The sequence below is a fragment of the Capra hircus genome, chromosome 16, assembly GCF_001704415.2.
Source record: "Capra hircus breed San Clemente chromosome 16, ASM170441v1, whole genome shotgun sequence".
NCBI lineage: Eukaryota > Metazoa > Chordata > Mammalia > Artiodactyla > Bovidae > Capra > Capra hircus.
Window position 1 is genome coordinate 52324851 of NC_030823.1, and position 17785 is coordinate 52342635.

Here is a 17785-nt window from a genome sequence, read left to right on the forward strand (position 1 = left end):
CCTGATGCGAAGAGACAACTCACTGGTAAAGACCCTGATGTTGGGAAAGACTGAAGGCAGGAGACGAGGACAACAGAGGATGAGATGGTTGGATGGCATCACTGACTCAATGGACATCAGTTTCAGCAAGCTCTGGGAAACGCTGAGGGACTGGGAAGCCTGGTATGCTGCAGTCCATGAGGTTGCAGAGTCAGACACCACTTGGCAACTGAATTTTTTGACAACTGCCCAGGAGATTTAGAAGACCTCACTTCTCTAAAACTGAAGAGGATCATAAATAGTGTTAGTTAAGGATCACTCTTTCTTGATTCAATATTTTCCACACTCTAATTCAACCATGAATTTAATTTGCTTTGGCATACAGACAGTAATTTACATTATTTTCCAGTCTGAATCACTAAATTTATAATTTTGATGGAGTCAAAACTGAAAATAGATGTTATTAAATAAGGCTTCATAAATAATTAAGCTTAATAAATAAATAATAAATAAATAAAATAAAGTGAAAGTGGAGAGTGAAAAAGTTGGCTTAAAGCTCAACAATCAAAAAACAAAGATCATGGCACCCGGTCCCATCACTTCATGGGAAACAGATGGGGAAACAGGGGAAATAGATGGGGAAACAGTGGATACAGTGTCAGACTTTATTTTTGGGGGCTCCAAAATCACTGCAGATGGTGACTGCAGCCATGAAATTAAAAGACGCTTACTCCTTGGAAGAAAAGTTATGACCAACCTAGATAGCATATTCAAAAGCAGAGACATTACTTTGTCTACTAAGGTCCATCTAGTCAAGGCTATGGTTTTTCCAGTGGTCATGTATGGATGTGAGAGTTGGACTGTGAAGAAGGCTGAGTGCTGAAGAATTGATGCTTTTGAACTGTGGTGTTGGAGAAGACTCTTGAGAGTCCCCTGGACTGCAAGGAGATCCAACCAGTCCATTCTGAAGGAGATCAACCCTGGGATTTCTTTGGAAGGAATGATGCTGAAGCTGAAACTCCAGTACTCTGGCCACCTCATGTGAAGAGTTGACTCACTGGAAAAGACTCTGATGCTGGGAGGGATTGGGGGCAGGAGGAGAAGGGGACGACAGAGGATGAGATGGCTGGATGGCATCACCGACTCGATGGACGTGAGTCTGAGTGAACTCCCAGAGATGGTGATGACAGGGAGGCCTGGCGTGCTGCGATTCATGGGGTCGTGAAGAGTCGGACATGACTGAGTGACTGAACTGAAATGAAATAAGCTTGACACTCAGATTTGATCTTGTTATCAAATACTTCCAGGTAAAGAAAAGATACATCCTGAATAATGTATTTTAGCAACTAATATAACTCCTAAAGGGCAGTCCAAGTGGCCCTAGTGGTAAAGAACCCACCTGCCAGTGCAGGAAACATAAAGAGACGTGGGTTCAATCCCTGGGTCAGGAAGATCCCCTGGAGGAGAGCATGGCAACCCACTCCAGTATTCTTGCCTGGAGAACCCTATAGCAGAGGAGCCTGGTGGGCTAAAATCTATAAGGTCACAAAGAGTCAGACACGAATGAAGCAACTTAGCGTGCAGCACAGCTCCTAAAAACAAGCAAATCTGTAATCTTAAACCCCTTGTTCAGAAATCCAACCAAGATTGAGACTGCTTTTTATTATTTGTTTGTATGACAGTGAGAAGGGAAGCTGCAATTTCACCTCCAGAGTTAATCCTACAAAAATTACAATCCATATGTGTAAACAGACAAAAATCAGAACTGCCAACTAATGAGCACTGTGCTGGCGGCAGCACAAATCTGGTAGAGAACACAGGTTTCCACTGATGCCACCACGAACATCTTCACCAAGAAGGGACCCAGGCAGACGGTGGAGAACACGAGTTCCCACTGACGCCACCATGAACATCTTCACCAAGCAGGGACCAAGGCAGAAGGTGGAGCGCAGTGACTTCCCATTCCTCACTGGAACCTGAGACTTTCTGCTTTACTGCACAGAAAAACGGGCTGTGAAAACCTCATAGGTTAAAAACAAAAATACAGCCAAACAAAAAGGCATATTCTATACCTCAAACCGGCAAGAGAATGAAAATTGAAACTAAGAAGCCAAATGGTAGAAAAATAACAAAAGGCACAGTTACAGTTAAGTCGCTCAGTTGTTCCGACTCTTTGCAATCCCATGGACTGTAGCCCACCAGGCTCCTCCGTCCATGGGATTCTCCAGGCAAGAATACTGGAGTGGGTTGCCATTTCCTTCTCCAGGGGATGAGTGGGTTGCCATTTCCTTCTCCAGGGGATCTTCCCGACCCAGGGATCGAACCCAGGTCTCCCGCATTAGAGGCAAACACTTTAACCTCTTAGCCACCAGGGAAGAGCAACAAAAGGCACAGAAATTTCAATTCCAAACTGTCCTGGAACTTCAAACAGTACGCATAATTTGGTTTTGGGGTTCTAAACAAAGGTGAACAAACCAGTTTGCCTTCATTTTTGTGGCATGTGGTAGCTCAGGAAACCTACAAGACTGCACCAAGAGGTAGGATTATAAGCACAACGGGAAAAGATTGTTTATCACTGTAGCTTTAACAGAAATAAGGGGGAGGAGGAATTTTAGCCTAAGGAGTATTACTGCTTTTCTTTTTAACCAAAGCAAAGACAATCCTCTACAACTCTACTTAAGGGGTAACACACAGCTATCACATTAAGGGTGAAATCAGATTCTGGTCATTCAGATAATGATTAAACTAATAAGGACACATAAAAATTCCTTAAAGTATCAAAACAGCAAGGATTTGGGATATCATAATCTTACTTTAGAAGGTGACATTTTTATATATCACACACAATGCTGTTATTTTATTAGAATAAACTTTTACCTTTGAAACTATTCAAATTTTCTTTGTGATATTAAAATATATTAAATTTAATAACAATTAAAATAACTATACCATCCTACAATGAAAAACTTCTATCAAAAAATATTTTTAAATTTCAGGGTCATGACCACAAAAATGGGAAGAGGAAATAAGTAGTTACAATAAGAGCTTCAGAATACTGAGCATGGTCTAGTCTCTTACCCATAATCCCTCAGGACTTTTCTTAATATATGTGCCAATTTTAAACCTTTTAAACAATGTTACCTCCCCTTAATTTTTAGAGAAAATTAAACAAGAAAGAAAAATGCTTAAGAAATATGAAAAAATGAAAGCTCAGATTAGTAAGCAGCAGCTCACATACAGTGTGTATGAGGGTGTTATGGACTTACTAAATCTCTACAGAACAACTAAATACTCTATAAATTACAAATCCAAGAAGCATTAAGTTGTAAACATGCACACACATTCTAAAGACTCTACTGTGGGATACACATGATGACGAATCACTCCTGCCCCGCGTGAGGAGGATTCGGGAGTGCACACAGACAGGTTAGGGCAACTCCTCTCTTCTTCTTGTCTCCTTTCTTGCCTTTCCTCTGAAATGAGTCAAGTCCCTAGAACAGGAACAGCTTTATCAGCAAACAAAACCTCGTAAGAAGCTGCTGCTTCAAACAGTTCAGATGAATTCTTCTTAAAGGAAAAGGTAAAAAATAAAAAACCTACCCCCATCAGAAGGAAATGGCAACCCACGCCCAGTTATTTTTGCCTGGAAAATCCCATGGACAGAGGAGGCCGGCAGGCTATGGTCCCGGGGTGGCAAAGAGTCGGACACAGCTGCATGAACATGAGCGTGCGCACACACGCACACACGCATTCTGATAAAACAAACAAAGTCCCTCTTTACTGGTGTCACAGCATAAGAGTGAAAGAAACTAGCAAGCATATTTTAACTCAATTATCCAGTAAACAAATCAGAATTACACTGAAAATCAGTTTCTAGACTTTTAAAACTAGTATACTAATTAAAACATGTTCATGATCTATAACATTCAGCTTAAGGGAACTTCTAAAGTTGTTTTCTATTCAGTGGAAATCAGTCAGTCATTCTCAGCAAGAGAACACTTAGCAGAGCAGGACGCTAAACGTCACTGGCTTCTTAAAAACGACCAACAAAACAAGACGGAAGAACTCCACAATCCTAGACACAATGCCTCTGCCATCCGCACTGCAGAGGGAGTCAAGCCAAGACAATGTCTCACTCGGTTCCTGTGGTTTCAAAACTGATTTCAAAAATAATACACAACTTAAGAGAAATGAAATATTCATAAGAAGTTCAAACCAGCAAATTTGTCATTAAAAGAACACTTAACAGACAAGAACTAGAAAGGGATTAAAATTTGATCTGTTAGTTTTTTCAAAAACTGTTTGAGATGCTCAAAGGAATACAATAAATCTATTTAATCCATAAACCCCAAAGCAAAAAATAACTGAAGGCATTAGTTTTCACCATAACTTAGCTTTCTAACACAAAAGATTTCACTTAATCACACTGCCTTATTATTTAAGATTAAGGTGTGCAATTTTGAAGAGAGCAGTGAAAATTCGTCTTGGCTAATTAGCAAATTCTTATAAAACACTGCTCCTTATTCCGTGTAGGCCTCCTGCTTAGAAACATTAAGGAACAAAAACTAGGTTTAGGCAAAGTGGAGCCAATTAATTCAGTAGCTGGGTGAACTTGGGGAAATCACAGAAGCCCTCAAGCATCAGTGTCCTCATTCACGAAGGAGAAGAATGACTCCCCACGCTGCAGGGCTACGAGCAGGATGAGCAACGACGTGTATGAAGCACCGAGCGCAGTGCTGGGCAGATGAGAACTATGCTGTCACTCCCACCATCAAGAGAAAGCAGCAGCTCGTCACGTGACGACATGGTGTGCACAGTGTCAAGTCCTGAGATACGTCCCTATCAAAACGCAGTGTAATGAATGAATTCAGCCAGGAACTCCCGTAACATCTGACACTGGTTTAATCTAAGTGGTAAATGGCAACCCACTCCAGCGTTCTTGCCTGGAGAATCCCAGGGACGGGGAGCCTGGTGGGTTGCCGTCTATGGGGTCGACTATGCCGTCTATGGACACGACTGAAGCGACTTAGAAGCAGCAGCAGCAATAAAGAAAAGTGGTTGCTTTCAGTATTTATCTTCTTCACTTTGAGAAACAACAGTAATGTTTCCAAATAACTCCTGTTTCTCCAAGTCTCTCCAAGTCATTCAACTTCCTAAACTATGCCAACCAAATTATTAACATTAATAAAAGCAAATTTGAGAACTGTCCTCGGCAGCATGTAGCAGATACTGTGAATGCCAGCAAGAGCACCATGCGAGCCTGTCTGAAGCTGCAACTCCCAGTCTGCCACCCAGCCTTTAACTGTAAGAAATGTCTATTCATTTTCAACCAGCTGGAGGGCATTCCTGGGAGTATTTATTCCATTCCTCAGTTCTTTAGAAGCAACTTCAAATATAAAACTATATATACTCTCTCTGTAATTCTATGAACATGAAGTTCATGTAGTGTTAACAGCCCATCTGTAAACAGGAATGTAAAACTGCCTAAGGAAATACTCGGTAAGTTTTTAAAAACAGTAATGAATCCGTAATGTAAAAAGAACCCATATTCTTGCCTAGGCAAAGCACAGCAAATTGTTCTTTACTTTTGTTACTTTCAAGTTATAATTGAATTTTTAAAAATCAACTACTGGAACTTTCTACATTCAAGTCTTTTCACCTTTTAGAAAACTTAAATCATAATTAATTCTTTTTCTTCCCCTGTATGAGGCAAGTCTCACCTTCAGTTTCCATATGGACAGAAGAACCAGAATAACAACCTTACACAGAGCATAGCATGTTTCCTAACACATTCAGTTACGCTATATATTAGGATTTATCCAATGCAGTTGAAACTCTGCAAAATGCTTTTAAAAATTTTAGTTAATCCTCAAATTTCCTATGAACAAAGTTATACACAGTAAGAATCAAGGGCACAAAAATACCAACCAACTTATCTCCCTAAATTTAGAGCAATTCAATAGCATCAGAAGTAGAATTAGAATTAGAAAAAATTCCCTGAATCTTAACTGTTGAAAAAAATACAGAAACTGCACTGAGCTTTTAAAAACAGATCCCCGCAAAAATAGCAAGATCAACTCAGCAGGCAACCATCAAAGGCAGGTCACCCAGTGCTGAGCAAAGGCATCATTCAGCTGGAGGCAGTGAGTTCCCCTGGGGACCAACCAGGACGCTGCTCACTTGAGTCCGAGGGGACAAGCTCACAAGCCATGGAACATCTAATGCCGGGGCCCTATCTCCACAGAATCGTAGCCACTTTCAAGTGGCCCACGCCCTGCTCCAACACTTACAAGACCAAGGGATGAGTGCACTATAAGTGGGCACAGAACCTGCCCACCAGACCTCAGAAAGCTCAGGGCCCATCTGTCATCGTCCTCAGGCACCACGGCCAGGCCTCTGTCATTCAGCCACCACCTTTCAGCTTTGGCCAAGGAGCCTCAAACAGAGTTGTTTGGCTGCTAGGGCTGGGCAGGTCAAGACATCAAATGTCACTGAAGCCCACCTGTTCTCTGCTCACTAAATGTATTCTCTAATTTTAACTTTAAACGGAACCAATGCGATCACTTCTACTGCTGCTGTCCTCAACATGTTGTTGCTGTTTAGTCACTCAGTTGCTCCCGCCTCTTTACAACCCCATAGACTGTAGCCCGCTAGGATCCTCTGTCCCTGGGATTCTCCAGGCAAGAATACTGGAGTGGGTTGCTGTTCCCTTCTCCACCTCCACATGTACAACTGGACAAAAAGCAGAGTATTGCGCAGAACCATGCGGAAACCAGGTTTTATGGAAAACTTGGCTTCAAGTTCTGCCTCTGACATTCATTGGCAGAGAGACCTTGGACAAGTTATCCACTCTCGCTGGGTGTCCATTTCCTCACCTGGAGCCTTACCACGCAGAAGCAGAGGCTATGAGCTCTAGAGCCCTGGAACCACAGCTGCCGAGTCCACGCCCTCTAGAGGCTATGCTCCACAAGAGACGCCACCACCACGAGAAGCCCGCACACACCGCAACTAGAGAGCAGCCCGCTCACCGCAACTAGAGAAAGTCCGCCCAGCAACAAAGACCCAGCATAGCCAATCAACCAATCATTCAATCAAATTATTTTAAAAAGAAGCAGAGGCTAAACGGGATCACCCACCAAGAGTGCTCAGTATCCCTCAGCCCTTCTCGGAGCTCATTCCTCCTTCCAGCTTCAGCACCATACAGCCCATGTGGCTCCAACTCTCCATCAGAGCTTCCTGATCCACCTGTTTCTACCTGCTGTCCAGCCCAGCTGTGTGACCTCTCATGTCCCTGTGAATTTCTTTCCCCAACTCACTCCCTCTTCCCCTCCTCAGTATTCTTCATAGGAGCCCTCCCCACAGGGCTCAGCTATTCGACCAGAAGGCAACATCACCTCCTCTCCCAAAGGACTCTTGGCAATCCCCACCCTATCCTGGAGCCTGAACACACATCAGCCAGAACACCTGGTTCCGGTGTTCTGACCTACACTGAACTCCCATAGGACAGGCAACACACTCCTCCTTAGACTTTCACACTCATCCCTCTAATCTCCCCTAACAATCCAGCACTATGTGCAGTGCTGGTAGGAAAGGCACCAGTATGTCCCCCTGCAAAACTGAGTTTCACACAAAGACCCATGTGGCTTTCTAGATGGCTCTCCCTATACCACACATCTCCCCAGCAATAAAGCGCCCACAGAGCTAAAAGAACACCCAGCTTGGTCCCTCTTCCTGCAGCTCTCAGTCCCGAGACGTGACAGGGCCCGTCTCTATGTCAATCAAGTCACAGCCTCTGACAGGCTACCCCTGGCCAACCACCCCCAGTGACATACCTAACAACCCTGACACACATACTTTATTAACTTTACAAGACTTTTCTTGTTCATCTGTTGGCTGGTTGTCCCTGCACTCCCCAGAGTGTAAATTCCCTGAAAGCAGGAATGTGGGTTGTTTTTAGTTCTCTGCTACAGTTCTGGCACCTAGAAGTGTCTGACACAGAAAATATCAATACTTGTTAAATAACAAGGTGTGTGTGTGCGTCAGGCGGGGGCGGGGAAAATACCTCCAGGATTTTTATGTGAACAATTTAAATTATGGAAAGAGATGAAACATTTTCTTAAGTTGGTTATAATTGAACTGTCCTGTGGTGACTATAAGTCTTTTAAATAAATACTAAAAATTAGCTGATCTCAGGATCTCAGGGACTATTTAAAGATTTTAGAAAAGATTATGTGACCCTGTTAAGTGATCTAATGGAACTGTGCTCTTTATAGTCATTAATGTTTTTGTTATAAACTTTGTCTTAACTGTCTAGCTATCAGCAATAAAACTACTTGATGCTATAAATAACTCTTCTAATTTCCTCCTCCTAATTTGCTATGAACTGGAAAGTCAACAGGTTAGAATAAGGCCTAAAATTAGAGTGAAGCGGCCTACAGTGCAGCCCTGCAATGGGAGGGGAGAGGGACGACCCCCAGCTTCCTTTGAGCTTTCACAGGTGCTCCATAAACACTGAAGATTAAATGACTCACAATTCTGTAGCTCCTCAAGAACCACATAAGTAACTGTCAGCCACATTTTGTCAGTGGCACTTGCTGGTACCATGGACCCACAGGCTGCACAGAGCTGTTCTTTTCTATTATCTCTCTGGCTCCTGACAGCAATCCAGTGAGGTTATGTAGCACAAGGGCCATTCCACATTATGACACCTATTTTTAAATCTATGGAAACTGTACCCCCAGACATGGTTTGCCCAGTTACACACCTGGTAAAAACCCGAATTCTGTGTTCTTTATTCCTTCCACTAAGTCCAGGGGCATTAAGACACTGCTGTTTCCTTAGAGTAAAAAGAACTACGGGTAAGGCTCTGATGCAGCAGACACATTCTGCTGTTACATTTTGTATTTAAAAAAAACATTTGCCAACACCATTTACTGCTAGCAAGCACATTCAATCCCTCATTTTTCACCGTAGCTAACAAGGAACAGAAAGCAACACGATAAAAGACTTCTAAATTTGGCCTGTGTTACCTCACAGATCACAGAGTCTTCCCGTGGAGCAAATAATAACAACCTGAAACATCCAACACTGGAAACCCTCCCTTCCTCTCCACTTGAAAAGTTTCAATCTGTTCAAGGAACTTCTCATGTTCAATCCCATTACAGGGGCTAGTCAGACATGTAAGTTAGGCTTATTTACAAAGGGTAGAATTCATAATTCCAGTTCAAAGTGCCTAACATATGTACGTCTCTGGCCACTAGCAAAACGGCATGCTCCCTGGTCAGAGACAATATGAACTGTGTTCTCATAGCACTATGTTCCCTTCCTTCATTACAGGTTTGTGTGAGTCTTTGTTTGCCCATCAACAAATATTTATTGAGGGCCTGTTCCATGCCAACCATCTAGGCACTGATCAGCAACTTACTGATTGAACGTTTGTCTGCTCCCCTGTCTCCACAGGTGCCAGGAAAAAGGCTACTGCTGCTGTTTTGCTCACAGATTGCCCTGTGTGACCTCGCAGAGTGACTGGCACATGGCGGGGGCTTAGCAGACATTAGTTCAATGAGTGACTGAGACACAGAGAGGGAGAGAAGAGAAGGGGCCGCTTTGTATGTAAAGGAATCGGAGCTTTTTACTGCCCAGAACACGCTTCATGATCCACCAGCGATCTGATGAACTCTGAAAGGCACCACATGCAATGCACAGCTGTAGGCATAGCAGCTGTCATGCAAAGGAGCAGAGGCTCAGAACTGCGAAGAATTCAGCCCTTTGTTTCTCTCTGCCTGCCTCCTGACCTAAATGAAGTTAGGTCCATGGTCCATCTACCTGTCAGCTGCCTGGCTTCAACATCTGGCTTTCAGAAATACTAAGTTAATATATCTACTGAATGAAATTTATGTTGATTTATTCTCTGACATCACTGTCTGAAAAGGTATTTAAATGTCTGAGGTCATTTAAATTATACCTAAAAAGAACTAAGTTAATATAAAAAGCTTCTCCATTTCAGGTCTTTGTAAGCCATAAATTAGCTTTACAGAGAGTAACAAAAACGTTTTGGCTATTTAATAAATCATAAAGAGCAAACAGGACTCCTTACCGGTAAGCTGTTCAAAACAGTTAAGTTTTGAGAGTGAGGTTCATGTACTTATTTTAACTAAAACTTAAGATTCAGTGGGTTATACACAGCTTAGAGTAGTTATAAATAATAGGGTAATAAGAAATATGAACTACTGAATTCAATACAAAAACCCATCAATCCGGACAGGTATAAAAATGAAGATGTGTAAGTTCACACACCACTAACAAAAGTTTACTTTCAGTTTTTTCCTCCACATTCAAATTTTAAAAATTAAGAAAAAAGAAAAGAAAAAGGTAATAAAATGTTCTAAACCTTCACACCAAAGTACGCTGAACAGAGAAAAGCCTTAGAATGAAGTTGTTATTAACCTATGACTATATTTACATATGAGTTAATTAGGCTTAGTAACAGAGTAAAGATCTCCTGCCCTCCAAACTCCAGCCCCTGCAAATCACAACTTACCTGGAAAGGCTGGTGACATTAATTATACACAAAATAAACATTAAATAAAGGAACAATCTGAATTACCTGAAGAGTTTGCAAACAATTATACACTAGGCCTAATATCAACAAAAATCTCAGCACTGACATAAAACAGCAGACAACAGTAAAAACACCTGGCAAATTTTCTAGACCATGATCATCTGATTCATGATCAAAGCACTTAATGATCAAAAACTATTAAGAGACAAGGTTAAACAGAGAACATGTAGTCAGGAGAAGGCCCAACAAACTGCCCTGGACGGATTATTGACTATACCGTGAAATACAAAGAATATGTAATAGAACAATTAGAATGGATTTCTTGCCTACATTTTTAAATATTATTTTTACATTTTTCCAAAATCAAGTTTACACTATGAGTTCATTTACAGTATGACTTCCACCATTCACTCTTCAGTGTTCTAAGTAAAGGACCGGACTCAAGTTCAGATGGCTACAAAAATTTACTTAAGATGCAAAGCGACCCCAAAAAAAAACGCCAAAAAGAAAAAAATTTTCCTATTACTGACAAACTACCATACCGTGCCTTGGCATACAGTCAAACTGGGCTGTATGAAAGACTCACGAATTAATATTAAAATTCTCCATTAAAAGGAGAAAAGAAAGTGTAGAATGCCAGCTGGAAATATGATATATCCAACCAAACTATTTCCCTCCCAGAAATTATCCCCCGCCTTCTATTTAAGTGTGACTACACTTTACCTTTTGTTTGAAAACCAAATAAAACTATTGGAGTTGAGTCAAAAGTAACACTGTTCAACTTCCATTTTGTTAACGGCCTAATTTCAACAAGATCTGTGCTAAAATCTTTAGAGTGCTGCAGTCGTGCGCAGCGCGGTCTTGCGCTGCGTGGAGTGGCCTGGGGCCCGGCCCGGGGAGGACTAGGGGTCGGAGTGGCAGTGCCTTGCCCGGCCGGGTTGGAGTGGGGTGGCCGGGACGGCAATGCGCGGCCCGTGGAGGAGTGGGGGCCGGGGTGGTGAGAGCAGCGTCCTCTCCCTGCCCCGGGAGGCCAGCGCATCGGCCGCAGCGCGTCCGGCCCTCCTGAACAGTCCGGGAGGATGGGCACGAGGCCGCCGAATCTGCAGACCTGGAAATGTCACTCTCAGAACACAATCTGTGACGCGTCGCTGGCGAATAGCACAAAAAGCTAAGAATATATCGGGCATGCATGGCTTGGAGGGACCAGTCGCCGCTCCCACCCCCAAGTCCCGCGACCCGGGCTGTGGGAAAGGGAAATGACAACCGGCCCCGGCTCCCTCTCCGCGCGCGTCCGCTCACTTTTCCGCGCCGGCTCCTCGGCCCCAAGTTAGCTAAGAGTCCGAGCGCGGCGTCCGGCGCCGTGATTCAGCAGCGCCGGGGGGGCCGACACCAGGTCCGGAAAAGGTCACGGAGAGCCGCGGGCGCCTCCCGCGCCCAGATTCGGAACGCGCGGGAGCCAGGACAGCGGCGGGCTCCTACCTTTCCTGCTTTTCGGGGAGCTCCGCTTGCTCCGGGCGCTGGCTCGCTCTTCCTCAATCGCAGCTGCTATCTCGGGGTTGTCTTCCCCATTGTACCAGACCAGGAGCTCCTCGCCCGGCGCGATTGGCTGCGGGAAGAGAAGAGACAGGCGACGGCCCAATCAGAGCGGCGTTTGTTGGCGGGGCGGGGCGGGGCGGGGCAGGCGGGCGGCGCTCTTGACCGGGCGGCGCGCCGGAGGCCAACCCGGCAGGAAGGGCTCCTCCGCTTCGGCGGCAGCGAGCCGGGCGGCAAGGGAAGGGACCCTCTGCTGGAGGGAGGACCTCACTTCCTGGCCGCCTCCTCCCTCGAAGTCCGTCCGGTGGAGGTCGGGATCTGATAGGACCGGTTTAAACTTAAAACTGTTTTATGCTTCGGAATCTGTTATAAGCCTCAAGACTACTCACGCAGAAAGAAAAAAAAAAAAAAAAACACCACGGAACCATATTGCCCATGAAATCGAAGCTGATGAGAAAATGTAAAGTGTAGTTTAAAAGAACCGGGCAGTCTGGAAAGAGAAGTGCTGAAAACTAATTATCAGCGCAGGTTTCAAGAGTCCGAGATTAAGTTAAGCATAAGAACCACACGCCGCTGCATACTTATAAACGCAAAGCTAATTATATCACAGAGATGCTAAAAGAGGCGGTGCGGAGGACGTGAGCGCCCTGGCAGCGCGTTATCTCTGCGCTGCTGCCAACCTGCTCCGGTCCTTGGAGGATTCGCTGCCTTACCCTCTGTACTACACTTCGAGTCTACAAGACAACTTCGAAATTTAGAAGGAAATGCCTGTAAATACTTCACGTGTCAGCTCCTAAAACATTCTTAAAGCCATGTATACACCATCATGCGGATTTTACCTAGAGAATAAGATCTTGAAGAAAAGATAATACTGAGTGGAAAGATTACACTCCTAAATAAAACTGAAGCAAATGGCTTATTGGTTTCTCTCACAATGACTCATCTGTCAAAAAGTTCTAAGTGTATCAAAACAAGTAATATTCCACCTATAACCCCGTGAATAAAATAAAACTCCATGAGTCCAAACTGATATGAATGAACGGTCAAGTAAATAAGGAAAGCTCTTCCTTCAGTGGATCCCAACTAATCAATGAAAAAGAAATAATGGAATTAGAAAATCACAACTAGACATTCATGACAGTAATAACTGATTCAGGCAAGAATCATCAATAGATGCTAAAACTAGTAGATGAAAGTTTGAGCAATAATATTGTATTTGCATGATCTCAAAATATCTTCCCATAAAACATTAATTACCAAGTGAAAAACAGTATAATAAGTCAATATCATATGCCTCCTGATACGATGCACAGAAAAGAACACAGCATCATCTCTGGAGATTTATTTCTGCCCCAAATACATAAATGTGAATTAATCATAATGAAGCTTAACAGAAGGCCAAACTGGGGACATTCTACAAAATTACTGATCAGTTCTCTCAAAACTGAAAGGTTATAAAAAACAAAGACTAAGGTGCTGTCCAAACTAAGGAGACTAATGAAACATTACAACTGAATGCCACGGAGTTTTCTTTGCCTAAAAAGACATGATTGGAACAATTAACAAAATTTGAATAAAGTGTCAAAGTGTGTTATTTTCTCAGTCATGTCCAACTCTTTGGGACACCATCGACTGTAGCCCTCCAGGCACCTCTCTCCATGGAATTCTCCAGGCACGGATACTGAAAGTGGATAGCCATTCCCTTCTCCAGGGGATCGTCCCCATCCAGGAATCAAACCTGGATCTCCCACATTGCAGGCAGATTCATACTGGAGTGTACAGATTAGCTAATAAAATACTGTGCTCGTGTAAGCATCCTGATTTTGATCACTGCACTATACTTACAAACGAGGATTGGATACGCTCGTTTTAGGGGCAGGAGAAATTCCATCTAAGATGTCAGCTTAGAAACAACATAGTTCTTCAACATACCTTCTAGATAAAGCCTTTGAAAGTAAATATTTTGTTTCATTCTTTGCAGAACTCAGTGCTTATGTTATCCAAATTTTAAAATATTCTAAATTCTTTAAGATAAAAGAACAAGCCACTGTTTCCTTTATTTCCCCAAGGATGGCTAAAACCTGCTGTTTTTGTCTTTAAACCAATGTGTTTTCCTTTCTTGAATCAGTTATACCTAAACCAAAAAACTAACACATGTATAATATTATATAAAACATATAAAATTTTAATGCATTAAAATATCCATTACGGATGCCTTTTGGAACCCTTATGAAATAACCTGTTTCTGTTGAAGGAATGAGCTTCTATAAATCAACTAATTCTAGTTCCAAGTGTACAGTATGCTTCTCTAAGTTTTTATTACAAGTCACATATTTATGAAATGGTGAAGTGATATATATAATCACTTGAAGTGATTAGAGTTTGCAGAAATATGTAGTGTTAAATAAAACCAAAGTAAAAAAGAACATGAAAAGGAGTGAGGAAAAATCTATCATCCATTTATTCCTAAACAAAACAATATAACCAGAACACTGGCTAGAAGAACCCACCAGACATCTTCAAGATTCCTCCTCGACTCAGCCCAAGTGTTCACATTTATTCCACTTCAACCTTCTGCAGAGTACTAACTGTACTAGCAACGGGAAGAAGTTCATAAAGAGCACAAACTCTCTACTTAGGAGGGTACTCTTTTGTAGATGCTAAAAACACAAAACATCTCAATGTCTGTCTTTACCACTAATACAAAATTTCTAAATGGTTAATGAGCTGGTGAGCAGCTAGATTAGGAGCAACCCAATTTGTTACCTATTGAACACCCTTCAAAATTGTAGTCACTGAGACAACCATTACTTTACTGAGCTATATGCTTCCCAACTTAGTAAGACAGCTACACAAATAACAAGCGTTTATGAAGGGGAAAATAATACACCTTTTAAAATCAACAATTACTTGCATCTCCATCGTACTGTTTATTTCTTCTGCACTGCTAAGCACATTTAAGGTTTTGTAAGAAAATTTACGTCCCTAGACGCGGGAAATATAAACCCACATTTTAAAACATAAAGTCATGTTGCTGTATGGCAAAACCAATACAATATTGTAAAGTAAAAAAAAAAAATAATATAATAAATAAAATGAAATAAAAAAAACATAAAGTCAAAAGTCCAAACTTTTAAAAAAATTATTTTGATATTTAACCAAAAAACAACAACAAAAAGACTTTAAACTTGTCCTTTGGGTTCTAACAGGTTCTATAAGAGTGCTTATAGAATTAAGCACTCTCTCTTCTCTAAATATTAGTAAATATAAACTCAAAATGTTACCAGGGCAATTAGCTACAGGCAATAATTTCCAATATTCCTAACAGTAGGGCAAATTAAGAGAAATACTCCAGAATCATGAGAACACACAAATGCTTACCCACCTACAATCTTATCCTGCAGCATGATCTTTTAAAAAGTCAACAGTCAGACAGACTCAACTCTCAAATGGGTGAACAGAACTGAAGACTAAAACTAGTTTCCGTACAAGCCAGAAGCCCCACCCCTGATCTGATCCTGCCCTATCTCACTAGCCTCATCCACCATTCCTCTCCTCTCTCCATCTCCTCTCCTCTCTCCTTTCTTTATAAAAAAGAAGGAAAGAAAGAAAAACCAAACAACCGCTGGGCCCCCATCTAGCTTACTCTCACTTCAATACCTCTGCTTCTACCAGAGCCCCTCTTCTTGAAATGCTCTTCCTGTAGAAATCTTCTCATGGCTGGCTCCATCTCATGGCAGCATGCGGAGGGAGGAAGTGTGTCCACATTTGCTCTTTCCTGACCTACCAGAGCTAAAGCACCTCCCTGACCATCTGGTCACTCCATCATATTATATTATCTTCAATGCATGTATTGTTCTTGGAAGTTACCTTGTTTACTTGTTCACTTGTTTATTATCTGCCACCTCCTCCATGAACTGGAAGCTCCATGAGACCAGAGACCTTGTCTCTTCAGTTCATTACTACAGAAGAATACCTACTATGTAGCAGACACTCAGCATTTGCAGAATTAATGCAGACATAGAGGCAAACAATAGAATAGGAAAGACTACAGATCTTTCCGAGAAAATTGGAGATACCAAGGGGACTTTCATGCAAGGAAGGACACAATAAAGGACAGACATGGCAAGGACCTAACAGAAGCAGAAGAGATTAAGAGGAGGTGGCAAGAATACACAGAACTGTACAAAAAAGGTCTTCATGACCTGGATAACTGTGATGATGCGGTCACTGCCTGGAGTGTGAAGTCAAGTGGGCCTTATGAAGCATTACTATGAACAAAGCTAGTGGAGGTAATGGAATTCCAGCTGAGATATTTCAAATCCTGAAAGATGATGCTGTTGAGGAGATGCACTCAATATGGCAGCAAATTTTGAAAATTCAGCAACAGCCACAAAGAAGGGCAATACCAAACAGTGTTCCAGCTACTGTTCAATTGCACTCATTTCACAGGCTAGCAAAGTAATGCTCAAAGTCCTTCAAGCTAGGCTTCAGCAGTATGTGAACCAAGAACTTCCAGATGTATAAGCTGGGTTTCAAAGAAGCAGAAGAAACAGAGATCAAATTCCAACATTTGATGGAGCATGGAAAAAGCAAGGGGATTCCAGAAAACCATGTACTGCTTCAGTATGTTAAAGCCTTTGACTGTGTGGGTCACAACAAACTGTAGAAAACTCTAAAAGAAATGTGAGTACCAGACCACCTTACCTGTTTCCTGAGAAACCTGTATGTGGGTCAAGAAGTACCAGTTAGAACCAGATATGGAACAATCGACCGGTTCCAAATTGGGAAAGGAATACAACAAGGCTATATATTGCCATCCTGTTTATTTAATTTCGATACAGAGTACATCATGCAAAATGCTGAGCTGGATGACACACAAGCTGTAATCAAGACTGCTGAGAGAAATATCAACAATCTCAGATAAGCAGATGATACCACCCTAATGGCAGAAAGTGAAGATGGAACTAAAGCCTCTTGACGAGGGTGAAAGAGTAGAGAGTGAAAAAGTTGGCTTGGAACTACATTCAAAAAACGAAGATCATGGCACTGGATTTCATCATGTCACAGCAAATAGAAGGGGGAAAAGTGGAAGCAGTGACAGATTTTATTTTCCTGGACCCCAAGGTCACTGCAGACAATGACTGCAGCCATGAAATTAAAACTCTTGCTCCTTAAAAGAAGAGCTATGACAAACCTAGACAGCATATTAAGAAGCAGAGACATCACTTTTTCAACAAAGGTCCACATAGCCAAGGCTATGGTTTTTCCAGCAGTCATGTACAGATGTGAGAGTTGGACCATAAAGAAGGCTAAGCAACAAAGAACTGATGCTTTCAAACTGTGCTGCTAGAGAAGACTCTTGAGAGTCCCTTGGACAGCAAGGAGATCAAACCAGTCAATCCTAAAGGAAACGAACTCTGAATATGCCTCAGAAGGACTGATGCTAAAGCTGAAGTTTCAATACTTTGGCCACGTGATGAGAAGAGCTGACTCATTGGAAAAGACCCTGATGCTGGAAAAGACTGAGGGCAGGAAGAGGAGGCAACAGGAAGAGATGGTTGGATGGCATCACCGATTCAATGGACATGAGTTTGAGCAAACTCTGGGAGATAGTAAAGGACAGGGAAGCCTGGCATGCCGAAGGCCATGGGAATGCAGAGTTGGGACACAACTTAAGAGACCGAACAACAACAATGAAGAACTGATGAG

General features: G+C 42.4%; 1 protein-coding gene across 6 annotated transcripts in view; it reads right to left on the minus strand.

Annotated features, from left to right (window-relative positions):
- The window catches only part of PRDM2 (PR/SET domain 2), a 131973-nt gene that overhangs the window by 63655 nt on the left and 50533 nt on the right, over positions 1-17785 (minus strand). For 5 of the 6 annotated variants that reach the window (XM_018060604.1, XM_018060600.1, XM_018060601.1 and 2 more), the window contains exon 6: positions 12020-12146. In XM_018060604.1, the coding sequence (XP_017916093.1) occupies positions 12020-12146 (127 nt within the window). Of the gene's footprint in view, positions 1-11839; positions 11933-12019; positions 12147-17785 lie in introns of those variants that run through there. The other variant, XM_018060605.1, reaches the window with a different exon arrangement.